Raw genomic sequence first — 18420 nt, forward strand, 5'->3', positions numbered from 1 at the left:
GGGACCCTTCATCAGACTTAAAAAGGGTCCTGACCCAAAATGTCATCTGCCCATTTCCCTCCACAGATGCTGCCTGACCCACGGAGTTCCTCCAATGGTTTGTTTCCTGCACCTTACCATGGGCAATGGTTTAAGTTGACATTAGGCTACAAAGTCTTACAGATGAGGAAGGCTGTAGAAAGACAATAAATTCACCTGAAGCTTCACAGTTCAACCTGACACAGTACTCTGTTGCTGTGGATTTTTTATGCTGACTGAGGTGTCTTTATGGGAGAAAGTTGCAAATTGCTGCATCCCCTTCCCTTGCTGCTTCTGAAGAAATGTCAAACCAACTCAGATAGAAATATCACCTACATCTCACCCAAATGACAAAATAAGAATAAGGGTTCGGCCATTTAGGACTGAGATGAGGGAAAACTTTTTCCTCCAGAGAGTTGTGAATTCTCTGTGGAATTCTCTGCCACAGAAGGCAGTGGAGGCCAATTCACTGGATGTATTCAAAGAGAGAGTTAGATATAGGTCTGAGGACTAACGGAATCAAGGGATATGGGGTGAAAGAAAGAATGCAGTACTGATTTTGGATAATCAGCCATGATCATATTGAATAGCGGTGCTGGCTCGAAGGGCCGAATGGCCTACCCCTGCACCTATTTTCTATGTTTCTATGTAAATCACATCTGTCCCACCAAGCACGCTCTGCAAATGCTAGCAGGTAGCTCCAGCATCCCATAGATGGGCTGGGACAGCAGCAGCCACTCACTCATTTCACCCTCACCCTGCATTTTCACCAATATTTACTTTGCTGTTGGGTCCATCTGTTAGGATTTGGAAAGCTTGCTTATTAGAGCAGTTTGCATGTTAGTCCAACGAAATGGATTCAATTAGTGACGAAGCAATGCTTACAATAGACCTCGCAAACAACATTAACTGCACCAAGCCTAAATGAGTCAATCCAGCAACATTAGGCACCAGTGCAGAAGCAGATTTTTATTCACAAAATGCTGGAGTAACTCAGCAGGTCAGGCAGCATCTCGGGAGAGAAGGAATGGGTGACGTTTCGGGTCGAGGGTCTCGACCCGAAACGTCACCCATTCCTTCTCTCCTGAGATGCTGCCTGACCTGCTGAGTTACTCCAGCATTTTGTGAATAAATACCTTTGATTTGTACCAGCATCTGCAGTTATTTTCTTACAGTGCAGAAGCAGAGTTACACAGGCACTGAGCCCATCAGATAAATCACTGCTACATGCACTGGGGGACGACAGTACTCTCACATTTCACAACGGCTGTGCAGCAAGAACTGCGGATGCTTCTTACACAAGCCAATGTAGGCAAAAGATACACCATCAAATTAGATATTCCACAGAGAAGATTAAAACCAGGAAAAGCTTTCCCCAAATGTCAGGATGTATCCCGTGGTAAACTACGTGTGTGAAATCTTAAACATCCGCACAATAGATTCAGATTACTGGGCAGCCTATCAAGGTGACCGCTTCCTGCTGTCTTCAAAACTCACTAAAGCATTAACTTAGCTCAAACAAAGCAAGTGTGATATTGGAGGACATGAATATTATTTTACTCACCATGCCGCAGTGGATGCCCACCAACCTATATTCAAAATTTCGACTATGCTGGGCTAAAAATAATTTCAGAAACAGCATTATTAATTTAGCACATTGATTCCGTAAGCAGTACCTAACCCACCATAATATTAAATGATTTACATTAACACAAGATCATTCAGGAATATACTATTCCGATTTCTCCTGTGGAACATGTACACCTATGTTCTTAGCCTGTCGTGTCAAACGCCTCCCTTTATGTCCAACCCGAACCTTCCCTGATCTTCACAAAGTCCAGTTTTTCATGGTTTCACAAACTTACTTGGCTGAATGCTGTTTGATGCCGCTCACTGGCATCTGGAACATACAAATATGGGATAGAAACAAAATGCTGAAAACGCCTGGCAGGTCAGGCGGTATCTGTGGAGAGGAGAACTGAGTTCACGTTTCCGGTCAGAAATGATGAAGGGTCTCTGACCTGAGATGTTATCTCTGTATCTGTGTCCACAGCTGCTACTTGACCTGTCGAATATTTTTTATTATTTTCATTATCGTTCTTTATGCCAGGCTTCCAGCCTTGGCAGAAGTTTAGATATTCACACCTTGGAGTTGGGACTCCCAAGGTTTAGTCAGCTACCGGCCATAAAGCCATTTTGGACATAGTGCAGTGGTACACAATTAGATTTCAATGCAGCAGACTATTTCGTAATAGGCTTCTTCTACAACTTCTACGGCTTTCAATTACTCTCTCATTATAAAATCAATAAAGATTACCAAGTTTCTTAAGTACAATAAAAAATTTAATTAAAATTTCCTCAAGATAAGCTAGGAAAAAAACCCGTAAGTGTGTGAAGTGTAATCTGTTCCAGTTTGCCATCCTTTCAGCATGCAGTTTTTTTAGAACATAGGCTACATTGGAATTAATATGGAGAGCATCACTTACAACGTAGACAGAACGAAGTCCTGCTGCTCCTTTTGTCGCACTTTCTGGATCACACACTGACTGGAAATCATAGGACTTGTTGAAGGCGTACAGGGATGTGTTGAGAAGACGTCTCATCAAGCTTGGGTCAATCTCACCAAAGAACTTGCCAATCTGAAATGGCAATGGTAATTGAGAAAATAATTTGAACTGACGTTTAAACTCCAGTGTCAGGAAATTCCTCAGGAAATCTCTAGATCAGTCACCAGAAATCAGAGACCATTTATTTTGTGAATTTGGAGTGACTAATCAGGGGAAGCATCAAGGAAATTCCAGACCTACCTCTTTTGCATGCCATGGTTTCTTAGCGAACACAAGTTTTGAGTCGAAGGTACAAAATGCTGGAGTAACTCAGCGGGTTAGGTAGCATCTCGGGAGAGAAGGAATGGGTGACGTTTCGGGTCGAGACCCGTCTTCAGACAAGTTTTGAGTCGATGGGTTTGCTTCTTCCCCTCTGTTATCAGGCTGCTGATCAGTCATTCCATAAGCTAGGGTACTGTCCAATTCACCTCTACCCCATTGCAGACATTGGACTTTGTCTATGGAACTGATGCGCTGCAATGCTGAGAACTATATTCTGCACTCAGTATCTTCCCCTTTGTACTTGAGTTTGACTTGATTGTATTTATGTCCGGTTTATCGGATCTGTTTGGACAGCTTGCAAACAAAACTTTTTACCTGTAGCTCAGTACACGTGACAATAACAAACCTAAACCTAAACTTTCCTGGACAAAAGGCGCCCAAAAGAAAGTGGAAAAGAGATAATGGGTCTCACCTAAAATAAATAGCCCTGTCGGGAAAGTGCAATAATCATAAGCCCTATTCCTGAGACAAATAATCTCTCCAGAAATGCATTGAGGTGATGTGTTAAGCACAGATGTTCACCAGATGTGGCTAGACATAGGAGGCCTTTTGAGCACAAATGACTTCTGAACAAAGTGGTCAACAATAATCAAGTGCTGAGTGAATCAAAGCAAATCTTGTTGTGATCAGATTTTGACCAGAAGCAGGCCTTCAAGTTACACAATGTCCACATAGGGAAAAATGATGTTAGCAGTCATGATGTTAGCATCATGCACCTTCTTACTTCAGATTGGTTAAACGGCGACAGTCAAACTGCTGTACATTGGTGGAATTGTTGCACCTCATCTCCAAAATATCATGCTCTGAAAAATCAGGTAAAGTAAGTGGGCCATGCCCAGAAACTAAAATCAGGACCCTGTCCTTCCTGCAGAAGAGAGCTTGATCGGGTAAATGCCGTGCGGATGATGTGGTGTCCACAACTCTCTGAGGCAGAGCATTCTGAGATTCACCACCCATCGCGAGATGAAATTTCTGCAAACCATGGGGCTCTTATCTTGAAACTAGGTCACCTCATTCAAGACTCTTCCTGTTATGTTCCTTTAGGTTTCAATATTTCTTAATAAGATCATTCCTCGTTTTCTTAACTCCAAAGAGTACAGGCTTTGATTCATTAAGGATTACAAATTGAATCTCTCTTAATAGGAGGTTACTCTCATCCTCAAAATTAGCCTGATGAATGTCCTTTTGACTAACTCCAATGCTAGTATAGGTAAGGGGACCATAACAACATGCAAAACTCCATCAGTGTCCTAACCAGCAGAGTGGACAATTGCTATACAACATCCTATTTCTCAACTCCAACTCCTTTGCAATAAAGACCAATGTGCCATTTGCCTTTTTAAGCATGCTGCTTACCATATAACCATATAACAACTACAGCACGGAAACAGGCCCATTCGGCCCTACCAGTCCACGCCGACCACTCTCTCTGACCTAGTCTCATCTACCTGCTCTCAGACCATAACCCTCTAATCCCCTCTTATCCATATACCTATCCAATTTACTCTTAAATAATAAAATCGAGCCTGCCTCCACCACTTCCACCGGAAGCCCATTCCATACAGCCACCACCCTCTGAGTAAAGAAGTTACCCCTCATGTTACCCCTAAACTTGTGTCCCTCAATTCTGAAGCTATGTCCCCTTGTTGGAATCTTCCCCACTCTCAAAGGGATTACTTCTTGCAATTACAGAGATCCCTCCGCACTTCCCTCTTTTCCATTTAAATTTTAAGGCCAAACGTCATACGGTAGGAATAGAAATAGGCTAGTTGACCACTGAGCCTACTCAGCCATTCAATCATGGCTGATCTATTTTTTCTTCTCAACGCCATTCACCTGCCTTCTAATAATCTGTATTCTGATTTCTCTTACAAAAGTGCATGCCCCCTCACTTTCCCACATTAAACGCCATCTGTCAAGTTCTCACCCACTCACTCAACCTATTGATATCCCGTTGCAGTCACAACATCCTCATCACAACATGCTCATCCACAAAGACCCACAATGTGACTTATTTCTCCCATAGTTCAAGATTATTGTCAATGTTTGTTCTGGATCAAATTGATACATTCACTTCAAAAGCACACTGTTAACATGTATTAGAGAGAAATAATAGTCATCACCCAAAAGATAACAAAGGTAAATCAAAAGATTAAAGTTCAAAGAGTTGTCGAGCATTTACCTTTGCAATATAATCGTCTTGGTTTGACATTAGCAGAAATCCACCATCATCCAATATTACACAGTCGAAGTGCTGCAAAAAATAAAGAGCACCACAGGTGAACAATAACTTTAGAGAAGAGCTTTCGCTAAACTATAACATAGAAACCTAGAAAATAGGTGCAGGAGTAGGCCATTCGGCCCTTCGAGCCAGCACCTCCATTTGATATGATCATGGCTGATCATCCAAAATCAGTAACCCGTTCATTCTTTTTGCCCATATCCCTTGATTCCGTGCGCCCCAAGAGCTATATCTAACTCTCTATTGAAAACATCAAGTGAATTGGCCTGCACTGCCTTCTGTGGCAGAGATTTCCACAGATTCACAACTCTCTGGGTGAAAATGTTTTTCCTCATCTCGGTCCTAAATGGCCTACCCCTTTTTCTTAAACAGTGACCCCTGGTTCTGGACTCCCCCAACATCGGGAACATTTTTCCTGCAAGCTGTTAGTTGTGCGACAACGCCCATAGTTCTAGATTCTCCAAACAGATTAAATAGCCGACAGGCATTCATCATCTGTCGGCCCTGTTGAGGACATTGCATGTGTGATACAGATCACCTCCCAGCGAGAGCAGGCCAATATTACTCAGTTTCTGCACAGGATCACCAACATGTGGTGGGATTCATCCCAGTCAATCTGCCTTGCATTGACTCCAAGCAAACATATCCTTTCCTCAGTACTTAAGCCAAAACGCCTTCGGTCGAAGCCTCACCAAAGCTTTGAATAATTGTTGAAAAACATCCTCACTCTCATTCTCCAGCACCATAGCCATTAAAACATTTGCTTTTCTAATCGTTTGTATGTTTATTTTTTGTGCCTCATCAGTAAACACATCCAGATCCTCGTGGCCCCAATGTTTACTAGTTCTCATTTTCTTTTATTCTTCTCACATTTTCCATTTAATACCCCACCTATCATCTTCTAGCTCACTTGAAATCCCTTTGTAAACTTTGTATCTTCTCTACACTTTCCTTTCCCTCATAAGGCAAGGTCGTCAGCAAAAGTATATACATCATAGAGGCAAACAGCACAGAAACAGGCCCGTTGGCCCAACTCGTTCATGCTGACCAAGATGTCCTGTCTAAGCTAGTCCTATTTACCCACGCTGGACCCATATATCCCTCTAAATCTTTCCTCTCCGTGTACCTGTCCATCCTTTCGTCCATGTCATTTATATAGGATTGAAAATAGGTGTGGACCCAATATTATTCCATATTTTCTTCTGAGTTAGTCCCTAAGGATCTATGATAAGGAACCTCAACTTTGTTTTTCTGCATTCTGAGATGGCCAGCAGAGGCTAACTGGGTGGTTGGGTAGTTTCTGAGGTGGTGCAAGCAAGGGTCTCCACATTCGGCTGATGAATGGCCATCCAATTTGGAACACAGTACAGCTTTAAAAGACTCTCATGAAGAGATCCCATGAAGATTGTGGATGTTTAAGCACAAATTAGATGAGGTAAAAATCAAGTTTCTGCAATCTTTTGCACTAATTTAAAAACACTGTACGAGAAGCTGTCGCCACTCACAACAAGGGTCATCTCCCCCAAGGCAAATCAATCGGCATTTGGCCTATTGAGCATTTCCATTCATTTGTTCATGGAACAAATCAGGAATCTCTCAAGAATTAAACTAACCATTTTGAGTTAAGGGACACAAGAACCAACATAAAGTGACTTGAAGCAATTTGTAAAAAAAATAATAACCGTGGCTTTGAAATATAATTGTGCGGCACATTTCTTCCATGTGCAATGGGACTGGATTGATGCATTAGATCAATTGCTTGTAGGACCTTATAACATCCATAATACATATTGCAACATTAATTCACATGTCTCCTTGTGAATAGTGGCAGGCACCTGCTAGGTACCAAGAATATAGCAGTGATGGTGATCAGCTGGCATGTGCATTGTGCAAATACATGGTCCATGGAGAGGGCAACAGCACAAAATGAAGAAATCCGGCCAGCTCATGTAATACTTCACGAGGAACTCCGTTGCTTACACATTCATGGGAGAGTTAAATACAGCAACAAGCAGCTCATGCCTATGACCATATTTGATGAGCCAAGTGACAAATAAGTCTATGGAAGCTTCCTCCATCTTTATCACAGTGGTGTGAAATAACCTAAGATGATGATTCCTGGTTTTATATGGGCTAAATATTATACCCCATCACCTTACATTCAGCCGATTCAGCTGGGTCAAGGTCATCTGAGTACAGATAACCCCGTAATCAGTTTGAAATTAAAAGGACAGCTTTGCAAACACACAGGTCATCTAGCCTGTGTGTTTGCAAAGCTCTCCTGTCAATTTAAAACTGGTTACTTCTTTCAATGTACACTAGAACAGATATTCTGAAGTGGCTGTTACTTCCACATAATGTTATAACCCCTGAATAATTTTCAACAAGTAACTCAGATGAGGAATTCCATATTTTTAATGGAATCCTCAAATGTTCCCTCTACCATCAAAATCAACAACTTCTCCCTAGAGTGAAGGGCCAGCTCCTATATTAACTTTTGCCTAGAAGACAGACACAAAAAGCTGGAGTAACTCAGCCGTTGAGACAGCATCTCTGGCGAAAAGGAGTAGGTGATGTTTCGGGAAGAGACCCTTCTTCAGACTACACTAATTGCACCAGTTAATCTCAAACTATCCTACAAGTCCCAGCAACTCCTGGAGTTGACCAGGCTGCTATAAGAGTTCAAGGTACAATGTAATGCAATGTCACTGAACGGACCGTGGCTAACGTGCAAAATTACATTCAGTTAACGTGCTCAATTATACAAAAGATTGTGAATCATGACACTTGCACAGAAAAAGATTTCCATGTGGTACACCAATGAAAATTATTCTCCTCCGGCACACAAACAGTGATGCAGGGGCCCATTGCACTGGCTTATTCAGACACGTTTTGAAGTGAACATGGATTTTCAAGTCTGCTGCACCTCAAAATAACTACCAGATGGTGTTATTTGTTTTTTTAAACCATTTTTAGTCATTTACTATCAGATCGACACGGTGATTAAAATTTTTCATCTTTGTGATAAACTATTTTCAGTTATATTTAAACAAACTCTACCAAAATATTACTCTTGTACAACAAGGAACATATCAAGACCATGTTGTTATTTCAATTATGTATTAAAAAGGTGCCTGCTTGCAGAGGTTCATAGTGGATTTTACATTCAGGAAGATCATGAAGTTGAAGTTAAAGTGAACACTTCTCAAAGAGCTGCAATCTGGGCTGGATTGTCAACTGTGCAAAAGGTAGAAACCCTGAACCCTCCCCCACCCTAGTTACTGTTATCATGGACTGCACGAAGTTGGCATTGTGGATTACGCTCAATGTGTTTAGCGTGTCCAAATGGCTCCAATTGCCATTATTCACAAGTGAATATTTTATCAATCGTCTCTCTGAGTAAAGACACTGATCTAAATGAAGGAAGATACTACAACTATATAATTTTAATAAACCAACAAACTCTGTTGCATTGACTGGCCATAGTCAAATAAAGTTTGTCAGATGCTATTTCACCTTGAAAATGTGTTTCTCCAAGAAAACAACTTCTGGAATAATTATGGGATTTACTGAAAGGTAAATCCTGTGCCAACCAGGCAGAAGGTGTGGTGCATCTAATAGGTAATTTTCCATGGACCAAGTTTAATCAGAGAATCATCAGCAGATGATGGGCACACTGCATCACTTATCTCACCCATCTTTCTCTTAAAAGTAATTGACAAAAGTTACACAAATATTACTTTGTTGTATGGTGCTAAATAGTTTCCTTTCCTGGCTTTCCAATCTGGCTGCCATTGCCTTAGGATTAACTCCATTTCCTTTGGCACAACGCTTATTGATCGTTCACGCTTGTCAAATCAAAGCTATTCGTAGCTTTTTTAAATGATTCTTGTTCGTGATGTGCTATTAGATTACGCTCCCACTATTAAAATCCTGTCCGCAGTTTTATAAATGCTAACTGCCTGACTACCACACAATACTTCTTCATCGTCTCTGGGAAAACAACAGCTGGATTCAATTATTTTTACTTTTTGAAGCAAGGACTGAAAAGCTTGTGTTAAATAATATAATTAGACATTCTGGGCAGTGTACACAATTGACCAGCGAAGGTCATATCAAAACTTTCAGTACAGAAAGGGGTCTCTCCAGTTCAGAACTGGACCTCTGGAGAAAAGTATTGTTTTGGCACAGAAGGCTATTCAGTTCATCAAGCCGATTCTAGCTCCTGGTACTGCAATCCCTTGATTACCATCTCTCCACACTGCCCTTGAAGTTATCCTTTCACAATTGCAATTCCTTTGCATATTCTGCCTTTATAACAAACAAATGTATACAACCAGGTTCTGAAATAGAACTTTTCTTAATTGTTCCTCTCTAATGCTGCCATAATCTAAGAAGTCTCCACTCAATCTTATTTTCTCCAAGGAGACCAACCCCAGCTTCTCCATCTTGACTTTGTGGCTAACGTCACTCAACTCTGGAACCAATGCAGTAAATCTTTTCTGTACCGTCTCTGGGATCTTTACACATTTATTTAAAGGTTAAGCCTTTAGAACAGATACAATACTCAATTTATAAATCACCTACTGTTTGTGAAGTTAAAAATAATTTGGCTCTGCCCTCCTTTGGCTCCCAGGCTCTATTTAATAATCACATTTGCTTTCCTAATCACTCATTCAACTTGCCTACACTTACATGGATGTAAACACACATAGTTAGGTGAGGAAATGGACCCTTTACAACAGAACTGGGATAACCCCACCTCTGATGTGGCTTGCGTAACATCAGAGAACTAAACCCACCACCAGGTAGATTTAAAAACATACCCTAGAAAATTAATCTCTGCAAAATTGAACTATCACCGGCCAACACACGTTGACTAAGTCAAATGATTCCTCTTCTGATTTGACAACAGGGGTGTGTGTGGTCAAAAGTCTTACCTTGCTATTCTTTGTGCAGTCACAGATCTCTCGGTAACACTGCAACAAGAAGCAAATAATGAGTACATTCAAAAAGTCTCCGCAATTTACATCTGAAACACATATGCTAAATTCACCGTCTGCTGCTAAAGAGATAATTAAATCTGCAGCAGACGATGCAAAGGTTCTTGGTGATGCAAAATGGATTTTGGGTATAGGAATAGCTGCATAATGATTATATCGTTAGCACCGGTACTATTGGAACTGGGATCAGTAATCTAAAGATCAGTAGACAGGCACTTATCTCTCATTATGACAGATAATGACATCCTGGATTTGGGGCAAGAAACTGCATTACTACATTTCAATGACATTAAACCAACTTTAGGAATCATCCTAATGCTGTTTATGAAAGTTACAACATGATCAAGATCTTCTACATCGTATGGGGTCCAAGGAGAGATATTAGATTGCATGGGATCCAAGGATGACTGATTGGATAGAGAATTGGCTTTATGGAAGGAAGCATCTCGGACTGGAGGCCTGTGACTGGTGGTGTGCCTCAGGGTTCGGTGCTGGCCCTGTTACTGTTTGTCATCTATATCAATCATTTGGATAATGCAGTAAATTGTGCTGAGGAATATCTAGCACTTTAAACTTAATTATATAAATTAGGGTCAAATGGAAAAACAAGTGACCAGGAAACTGCTGGAATGTTGTGAAACCCTTCAGATCACCCCATGTAACTTTGGGTGGAGTACCTGCACTCACTTGGCATTTCTTTGACAGCTGAACCTGCAGCAATGTGGTTGACACTTAATTGCCCTCTGACATAACCCGGCAAGCCATTCAATTCAAGGTTCATTTGGAATGGACAAGGATCACTGGCATTGTCAGGCGTCCCATATTTCATGGTTAAACTTAATGGGAAACGAGGGATGGAAACTGGGGATACGGTTACAATTTTATCTCAGGGCAGGTGCAAAACCCAGGGAGGAGACTTGTGTTAAACAGCACAGCAAAGTACCCGAATTAACTGAGAACAAGACCACTGAGAAGAGGTGCACTGAAACCACATCTCTTCTCACCGCAGCCATATCCAGGATGCTGTTCCACACACCAGCACACCAGTACTCAGCCTTCAGAAGACCTCAAAGAAACTCACAAAACGCTTCAGACATTGACAGTTTTCTATCCATGTATTTGTTTGGTGTAAGTGTCGCTGGCGATGTTGAGAGATTCTTTTCTGCTCCTCAGTTCAGGAACAATTAAAGGTTAATTACATTGATGGGTCCAGAGTCACAAACGGACCAGCCCAGCTGTCACTTCCAGAGACATCAGTGAGCCAGATGAGTTTTTACAACAATCTGGTCGTCGCACACTTTTCACAAGTCTTGCAGAGATGCCTTTTCATATTCACACGCACGTGTAATTACCAGAGAATGTTGGAAACTCCCAAACTTACCCACAAACACAACTGGCATCATTCCACAACTCATCATTGCCCCCCCACAAAGTTTTCAGACAATGTTATGGATGGTAGAGAATTTCAGGTTCTCAGATTCCACCCATATTCCAGTTTGATCAGGTACAAATTCTCAGGTCCAGAAATTCTAAGGCTTAGATATGTGCTTTGGGAACGGAGCGCGTCAAAGTAAAACAAAACTCACACGTACATCAATGAGAACAATTCACACATAGAACAGCTCTGTGTTAAGAACATCAGTTGACAAGAAAGAATCTGTGACTCATTGTCTATCTGCGCCTGATTGTCTAAAGTATTTGCCATTTTCATGACAATTGTGGTTACTGCTTCTGAAAAACTTTAAAATTAAAAGCAGCTTTGCGTTATGCACACCCACATTCCATATCTGACTTCTGGAAATGGCCAGTTTCGTGTTCTTACCTTGCTCTTACTGACGACTTTTGTGAAGTTTTCCATCCAGGCGTTCACTTCGAGCTTCACTCCAACAACTGCAAACCAATCAGAGATACACGTGTCAGTGTCACTGAGGAGGAACCTACAGGAATTGTGCTTTCTTTCTCGAGTTTATTTCAGTCCCCAAATAATCTGCTTGTTGTTCTTCAAACTTGTGGCGTGAAGGGCCAAATGGCCTGCTCCTGCACCTATCTTAGACAATAGACAATAGGTGCAGGAGCAGGCCATTCGGCCCTTCGAGTCAGCACTGCCATTCAATGTGATCATGGCTGATCATTCTCAATCAGTACCCCGTTCCTGCTTTCTCCCCATACCCCCTGACTCCGCTGTCCTTAAGAGCTCCATCTAGCTCTCTCTTGAATATATTCAGAGAATTGGCCTCCACTGCCCTCTGAGGCAGAGAATTCCACAGTGTCACAACTCTCTGACTAAAAAGGTTTTCCTCATCTCTGTTCTAAATGGCCTACCCCTTATTCTTAAACTGTGGCCCCTGGTTCTGGACTCCCCCAACATTGGGAACATGTTTCCTGCCTCTAACATGTCCAACCCCTTGATAATCTTATACGTTTCGATAAGATCCCCTCTCATCCTTCTAAATTCCAGTGTATACAAACCTAGTCGCTCCAGTCTTTCAACATATGACAGTCCCGCCATTCCGGGAATTAACCTAGTAAACCTACGCTGCACGCTCTCAATAGCAAGAATATCCTTCCTCAAATTTGGAGACCAAAACTGCACACAGTACTCCAGGTGCGGTCTCACTAGGGCCCTGTACAACTGCAGAAGGACCTCTTTGCTCCTATACTCAACTCCTCTTGTTATGAAGGCCATCTTCTGTCTTTAATGCAGGAAGAGGTTTTTCTACATCAGGTGAAGTCCTGGCATTGCTCTCCCCCCCTGTGATTCGAGCTGGCTGAGACGAGAGCTTTATTGAGCCATGTATTATCAGTGAAACCATAAGAAAGTTGTCCACATTCATCAGCTGAAATATCTTTTTTGACGAACTTTCCAACAAACCATCAGCTTTGATAACTGTGCTACGTAACAATCTGCAAATGGATACTTCCAATGGCTGCTGGTCAGAGGGGGTTTTGGAATGCTCCTGTATTCCATCTCCTCTGTAAACACACTGTAAGGCAACAACCTACTGCTTCTTATGAAGGAGTAAGGCTTACAAATTGCTCCTTGCCTTCTTTTGACATTAAAACAGCATTATAGGACAGGCTTAAATAACCTATAATGCTCAACAGATCAGGCAGTGTCTCAGAAGAGAACTACAGTGTCAAAGTTTCAGGTCAAAGATGCTTTTATCAGTACCAGGGAAGATGAGAAAGCAAGTTGTTTTGTTGCAGAAAAGGCAGAGGGGTTGTGGCTCGGATATAAAGAAAACATCTCTGATAAAGTAAGGCTGGGGTTTCCATGGGGAATAAACTGCAGCTGGAATTACTTGATCAATAGGTTAATGAGGAATGAAGGTAGTTGGAGAGAACTCAAATGATCATGAAAGCTGCACGAGGCAGAGCTGCAAAAAATGCCTGGCAGATCAGGCTGGGCATTTGGTGAGAGAATAGAGCCAAGATCACAGGTAAATGACTGCAGCAGCACAGGCCAGTTCTGATACAGAGAAAGTGAGTTAGTTAAGTTAAGTTCAGTTAAGAATTTAACTTTAAGAATTTAAAGTTAAGTTCAGGATCAATAAATGTTCTTTCATATAATTTCTAATTTCTCTTGCTCCCTGTCCTATCTTCCCTTACTAACCTATAGACTGATGATTTCACCGATAGCTCATCCTCAATGCACCCAGGCCCCCACCCTATCAGTTATTTCTATTGTCCTATCCATCGTTATCCTTTTCTGTCTGCAATTTAAAATTAACTTCATTTATCTCTTTGCTGATGTGGAATCTGCGACCTGAAACGTTAGCTTTACTTCTCCTTCCACGGAAGCTGCCTAACCTGCCAAGTGTTTCTGGCATTTTCTGTGTGGTTTTTTTTCCGGATTTGTAACACCTGCAAGTTTTTTTGCTTTAATCGTGAGTCACCCTGAGTAAGGTTCAATTGCAAGGTTCATAGAACATGATGCTGGGTCTCCTTCTGGCGCCCTGTGCAAACCTGACACTGCTGGTATCAGCCCTGCACCCTCTGTGCATGGGTTGTGGTTGTTGAAACGTAATTCAGCAGCTGCAAGCTTACCAGGCCGCTCCTAAAGGGAACTGCAACTGCAGAGAGCAGTAATTTTTATAGCTCTTAGTCAGGAGTACTAAAAAATGCATGATGAGAGGGGATTGGAAGAAGACTCCCAGGGGAGATAAGAAGTGCACAGTGCAGAACAGTGACCACTGGAGACGTGTGGATGGTTATCATCGAGTCTCTCTCAGAAATCAACTGAGCACTCCTGGCCACCAGTGACCACTGAGGATACGAGAGCCGTCTATGAACGTCCAGTTTTTGAGGAAGTCTGGAAGCAGGGGGGGGGGGGGGGGAGACGGGACAGTGAGTGCAGGCTTTTTTGTGCACAACCCGCAGGCATTGCCACTTTCATTTCACTGCACATCGTGTATGTGTATGTGACAAATAAATTTGACTTGACTTGACTTGCTGGAACTGGCAGCAAACTGTTCCAAGTGTTGTGCTGCTGGAGTCTAGACCATCCTGTTCCTCCGGCTGCCATCTCCTTTTTGTTTGGCTGCATTACTCTATTACTCTCTCCTGCCCGAATACCTATCCAGGGTAACAAGCTCAACAGTGGTCACTGGCACATGTAGTCGTAGCTCACTCGTCTCTATGCACATAACGATCTGTATAAAATGCTGCAATGAACTCTCATCATGCTGATCCTCTGGTCCTCTTGTTCCCGTTGAACAAGAGTAAAATAAACAAAGCAAAGAATCCATCCTCTGTAATAATTGGTTATTTTTTAGCGAAAAAAAGATTTAATTCTTTTTCAAGTAAATCCACACCACATCATGGAGTTACAGTATTGAAGTTGACTGAGATGCTGCCTGCCTCACCGAGTTACTCCAGCATGTTGTGTCTACCTTCGGTGTAAACCAGCATCTGCAGTTCCTTCCTACACATTTTGGCAAGAATGGATATCATTACAGTTCTGAAGAGTCCCAACCAGATAGGTCACTTATCCATGCTCTCCAGAGATGCTGCCTGACCCACTGAGTTACCCAGCGTTGTGTGTCTTTTTTGGTAAAGCACCATCTGCAGTTCCTTGTTTCAACAGTGGATACTTGCTTGTTTTTCATTTTTGATACAAATCTTTAAAACAGGTTCACACAGGTCCAGCTGCAGCAGCCCAGCAGCATGGTCTCAGATCCAAGCGCAAATCTCTACTGCACTGATTTTAGATGGGGACACACTGGGGCCTGTGCTGTTGGCCATTACATTCATAGCAGAGAAAGGAGAGACAGCCAGGGCTTGTGTTACTCAACCATCATCCTGCAGCATACTGCCAGAATGATCATGTAAGTTGGTGAGCCAACAAAAGCAGTGGGCACTGAAGATACACACAAAACGCTAGAGTAACTCAGTGGGACAGGCTGAGTTACTTCAGCATTTTGTGTCGATCTTCGATGTAAACCAACATCTGGGGTAGCTTCCTCACACAATAGCAGTGGGCAGCTTGGCTGTGATGATGGCTGAAAAGGAATCATCTGGGCAATATTTGCTTTGAAGTGGAATGACGTTCTGTAAATCAACCTGACATTTTGCTTTTCACTCAATGTGCAATATCCTACACCAAAATACACATAGGATCACAAATGCCACTCACTGCCCAAACACAGTCATGCAATAAGATGGAGAAGTGTCAACACTGTATCTCAGTGCAGAAAGGTAAATGGCTGTTGCCAGACCGATGCATTCACAGTGCATTGATGCAGGAGGGACAACTCTATAGGACTCTATTCCAATATAAGACTGCTCCATTAATTTTGGCTGCTTTATCGAGTTGGGCCAACATCCTTTCCATGGTCAGGGCAGCTCCCTGAACACTCTGCTGTCTATTTGAATCCATGTGGTGAACTGTTACAAGGAGCAAATGCAATGGGACAATTTAAATCCTTGGTCCAGCTACCCTGCACATTTCGCACCACAGCACAGTTGATGTTCTGCAGTGCCTCCAGGGACATGTTTCATGCGTCATACTGAACTACACTCAACAGGACAGTATCAGGATAAAGGAGGAACAGAGCTCGGGATTAGCAACAAGACCGCCTCCAGAATTCAGCCCCAAACTTTCCGCATGGCGCCGTGAAAATGTCAAAAGACAAATACCCAAAGGATTAGAACACAGTGAGAGGGTTAAAGCAACTACCAACCCACCTGCAGGCTTCAGATGTTTTCCATCAATTTTGAGTTCGACCGCTCTGCTGACCATGATGCCAGATTCCACGCTGCTCTGTATTCCATCCCAGGTTTCTGTAATAAGAACGATCGGAGAATGAGAACTATTTTGCTACCTGCAGTAATATTCCGCCATGAAGCAGATTTTCTTTGAGCTACGAAGAACTGAAGAAGTGTAAAATATCGTTCACAGCCCAAAATGCCCACTGAACGGCAGGGTGCCAGATTCCGCAAATGTCACAAGTTTAACAGCGAGAATTTTGCCAAGTCCAAAGAAAGGAAAAGCAGCTATTGGTAACATTTCAATGCAACAAAAAAAAAAACCCGCATGAGACTCGTGTAAATCTGAAATAGGAACAAAAAGTGCTGGAAATATTCAGAGGATCACACTTCATCTGTGGAGAAAGAAACAATAGGTGCCGATGAGAGGTCACTTTCCAATGTGGAAACAGTTTATTCACCCAATTAATCCACGCTGAGTTACCCTCCCAGGAGACCCAGTCCATATGTCCATTGCCAGAGTTGCGTTTCATTCTGCAGCCTCAAGCCCAGATTTTAAAAAAACATCCTGTTCGAGAGGTCGGAGCCTGATGCTGTCATCAGCACTCCATCACCATGTTGACTGAGTGGGGATGTTCACACTGTACCCATCCGGACCATTGCACTCTGATGAGAAACACCAGGGCTGGTTGGCAGTGCTAATGTCTTAGACTTTAAAGATATAGTGTTGAAACAGGCCCTTCGGCCCACCGAGACCACACTGACATGCGAGAGATTACAGACTCTGTATAGAGTTTGTATGTTTTACCTGTGGGTTTTCTCTGGGTTCTCCTGTGGTTTCCTCACACATTCCAAAGACGTGCAGGTTTGTAGGTTATTTGGCCTAGTGTAGAGGATAGTGCTGAAGTACGGGATGCTCACAGGTCATCACGGACTCGGTGGGCCAAAGGGCCTATTTCAACACTGTATCTTTACAGTCTAAAGTCAATAGGTTATGTTGCCAAGTAACCTACAAACCTGCATGTCTTTGGAATGTGGGAGGGAATCACAGGAGAACCCGGAGAAAACCCACGCAGTCACAGGTAAACATACAAACTCTGTACAGACAGCACCAGCAGTCAGGATCAAACCCGGTACTCTGGTTAATTATTGTCACGGGATACAGTGAAACACTTTTACTGGTGTGCTACCCAATCAAATCAGATAATACCATACATGAATACAATCAAGCCTTTGTAAGTTTAGAAATAATCATCTGCCTTTGACTTCTCCTGTATGACCAGTATCCTTTCTGAGTCTGAACAAGGGTCTCGACCTAAAATGTCGCCATGTTTTCCAACGATGCTGCCTGACCCGCTGAGTTACTCCAGCACTTTGTGTCTTTTCATGTATTTACCAGCATCTGTAGTTCTTTGTTTCTCAATCCTTTCTGCACCACCTCCCTCAGTGCTTTCCTTAGCAGGTGTCCATTTCCTTCACACCCTCCCCACTCTCACCCATCAGCCCTGATATCACTCCCACTCATTTCGGTTGAGAGGGTGATTGAAAAATTTAGACTGAGATCTTGGTCTTGAAATTCATATGTTTTCATGATTATCTCATTTTCCAAACTTCATTGGTTAATATGCCCTATTGAGCAAAGCATGGTAATCTTACTGTTGATGTAAGGGGCAGTGAAGATGTAAATGTTGTTGTTAAGGCTTCTTTTGTAGTAGCTTGCTTCATAGGTCTCAGGATTTTCTGTCCACTCCTCTCCAGCACTGCAACAGAAAAAATATTAACATAATGCAAGGCCATACATCCATTTGCTGCAAAACCAAAGATGAAAATGTTTCAAATCCTCAGCCTTGTTTTATAATTTCATGAAATGGAAGGAGGAATTTGCAAATACAAAGTGGTTTGGGACTAAATTGCAGTTTAATAGCCCAATGTCCTTGTCATTCCATTAGATATATATTCACTATGTCATCTTACCCCAGCCATCAGCCATCCAACAGGAAATAAAAAAGACACAAAGTGCTGGAGTAACTCAGCTGGAATAGGCAGGCCAAGCTTGACAGGT

The 18420-nt window shown here is 42.3% G+C and overlaps 1 protein-coding gene across 2 annotated transcripts in view; it reads right to left on the minus strand.

Annotated features, from left to right (window-relative positions):
* LOC144604905 (voltage-dependent calcium channel subunit alpha-2/delta-1-like) overlaps positions 1-18420 on the minus strand; it is a 497845-nt gene that overhangs the window by 24091 nt on the left and 455334 nt on the right. For both annotated transcript variants that reach the window (XM_078419763.1, XM_078419762.1), the window contains 7 exons: positions 18015-18118; positions 16338-16433; positions 11974-12041; positions 10089-10127; positions 5089-5160; positions 2505-2657; positions 1583-1635 (listed from right to left, as the gene is read on the minus strand). In XM_078419763.1, the coding sequence (XP_078275889.1) occupies positions 1583-1635; positions 2505-2657; positions 5089-5160; positions 10089-10127; positions 11974-12041; positions 16338-16433; positions 18015-18118 (585 nt within the window). The remainder of the gene's footprint in view (positions 1-1582; positions 1636-2504; positions 2658-5088; positions 5161-10088; positions 10128-11973; positions 12042-16337; positions 16434-18014; positions 18119-18420) is intronic.

This window comes from Rhinoraja longicauda, chromosome 23, assembly GCF_053455715.1.
Source record: "Rhinoraja longicauda isolate Sanriku21f chromosome 23, sRhiLon1.1, whole genome shotgun sequence".
NCBI lineage: Eukaryota > Metazoa > Chordata > Chondrichthyes > Rajiformes > Arhynchobatidae > Rhinoraja > Rhinoraja longicauda.